The 1,551-nt window shown below is 39.3% G+C and overlaps 1 protein-coding gene across 1 annotated transcript; it reads left to right on the top strand.

Moving 5' to 3' along the window:
- Positions 1 to 836: 836 nt before the first annotated feature.
- On the top strand, positions 837 to 1,340 carry LOC149198631 (dehydration-responsive element-binding protein 3-like). Its single transcript, XM_089400318.1, has one exon. The coding sequence runs from the start codon at positions 837 to 839 to the stop codon at positions 1,338 to 1,340; it is 504 nt and encodes a 167-aa protein (XP_089256444.1).
- Positions 1,341 to 1,551: the final 211 nt, after the last annotated feature.

Raw genomic sequence — 1,551 nt, 5'->3', positions numbered from 1 at the left:
AACAATTACCCTAAGGCTCATAAAAAGGCTTTATCAACTAGAAACAATAGTTACTTCCGAAGATTCGAGATCAATTTAACATGAGCATCCAACAACCTGGATTTGACAAGAAAACCTCTGAGCATATCAATAAATGTATATTTAAATATACATATTTATTACTATGCAGACATCTTCGCTTCAATGTTTACCAATCAAATGTAGGTGGATAATGTTTGCTGACGTGGTGTATTTACTTCTGAGCGTGGGCGAGAAGAATCTCTAAGTGGGCGATCCTGCGTACTCATTAATGCTCCTCGGTCAAGATAATATCCGTCACAGGACGTGGTCCCCCAGAAAAATAGGTCAAGAAATTAAAAAAAGAGACGTTGTTTTAATGAGCACACTGATTTTTATATGGAATATGGAATGTGGTGAGAAGTTTTTTCAAATTATTTTTTTCAAAAATTTCATTATAAAAGTGTTTAAATAGCTTTTTTTAATAGTGAAAATATCCGTAAAAGCGAAAATCATAATATTTGTGAAACTCAAAATCATGAAGCTTAATACTTAACTTGGATTTCCAAAAATATGAAGCTTAATAGTTAACCTGGATTTCCAAAAATATCTGCCTAATTTTTTCAAAATCACTTAAAAATTCTCATTATTTTCTCAAAAACACTTGGCCCATTTAGGCTACACGTTTAAGAAAACATTGAAAGGACAACCCGCGGTGAGGCTCTTTATAGAGGATCATTCATTTTTGTATTGAGCAACAGTGGTTAAATTTGGACACCATTTCTGACGGAGCAGGTTGCAGCAAGAGCAAGAGCAATAGTCATAACAAGTCGTGGCAGATGAAGAGCGTCAGAAGATCAGCTGCAAGGCATTCACTATATGTCGTCGTAAGAAAGCGTAACTGGGGAAGCCGGGTCTCCGAAATTAGAGTTCCCGGAAAGCGGGCAAGGATCTGGCTCGGCTCTTATTCTTCCCCAGAAATGGCAGCTTGTGCACATAATGTCGCAGCTTTCGCTTTGAGGGGCCACTCTGCTATTCTCAATTTCCCCCACTTCCTTCACTACTTTCCCCACCCTCCCACGTCTTCCTCAAAAGACATTAAAACCATTACTGCAACCTACCATTTCAAGAGAGCAAAAATTACTTTAATATTGAGCAACCTACCATTTCAAGATAGCAGACACCCGGGTGACGCAATGAACGAAGGTGTCCGACATAACGCGACAGATGAATCTTCATCCGTAGCTGAGAACTTTAATCCAACAGCAGACTTAATGTCGAAGCAGTACGCTTGTCCAGTTGTTGGAAGGCTCCACCCATCTGCTCCCCTGAAAATGACTTAGAGTCATGAAGATCGGTTTAATATCAACTGGCCAAAGAATATAGAGTTTGATCTCCCAACCACACCAACCCCACGGGTCGAGGAACAGATACTGATTTCCAAGGATGGAGAAGAACTGTTACTTTGGGATTTCTCAGTGTAATATAATCTTCTATAGGTGAACATTAATACAAGGTTGCACATAGTCTTCCACCCGTTGTGTTGGGATGAAG

Source organism: Pinus tabuliformis, chromosome 2_1 (assembly GCF_031772625.1).
Source record: "Pinus tabuliformis cultivar Carrire ecotype Pingquan chromosome 2_1, CPIR1, whole genome shotgun sequence".
NCBI classification, from domain to species: Eukaryota; Viridiplantae; Streptophyta; class Pinopsida; order Pinales; family Pinaceae; genus Pinus; species Pinus tabuliformis.
This window is presented reverse-complemented; position numbering and strand designations above follow the sequence as displayed.

Excerpts from the sequence above, each read along its gene's own strand:
- LOC149198631 (XM_089400318.1), top strand. The coding sequence starts at position 837 with ATGAAGAGCGTCAGAAGATCAGCTGCAAGGCATTCACTATATGTCGTC.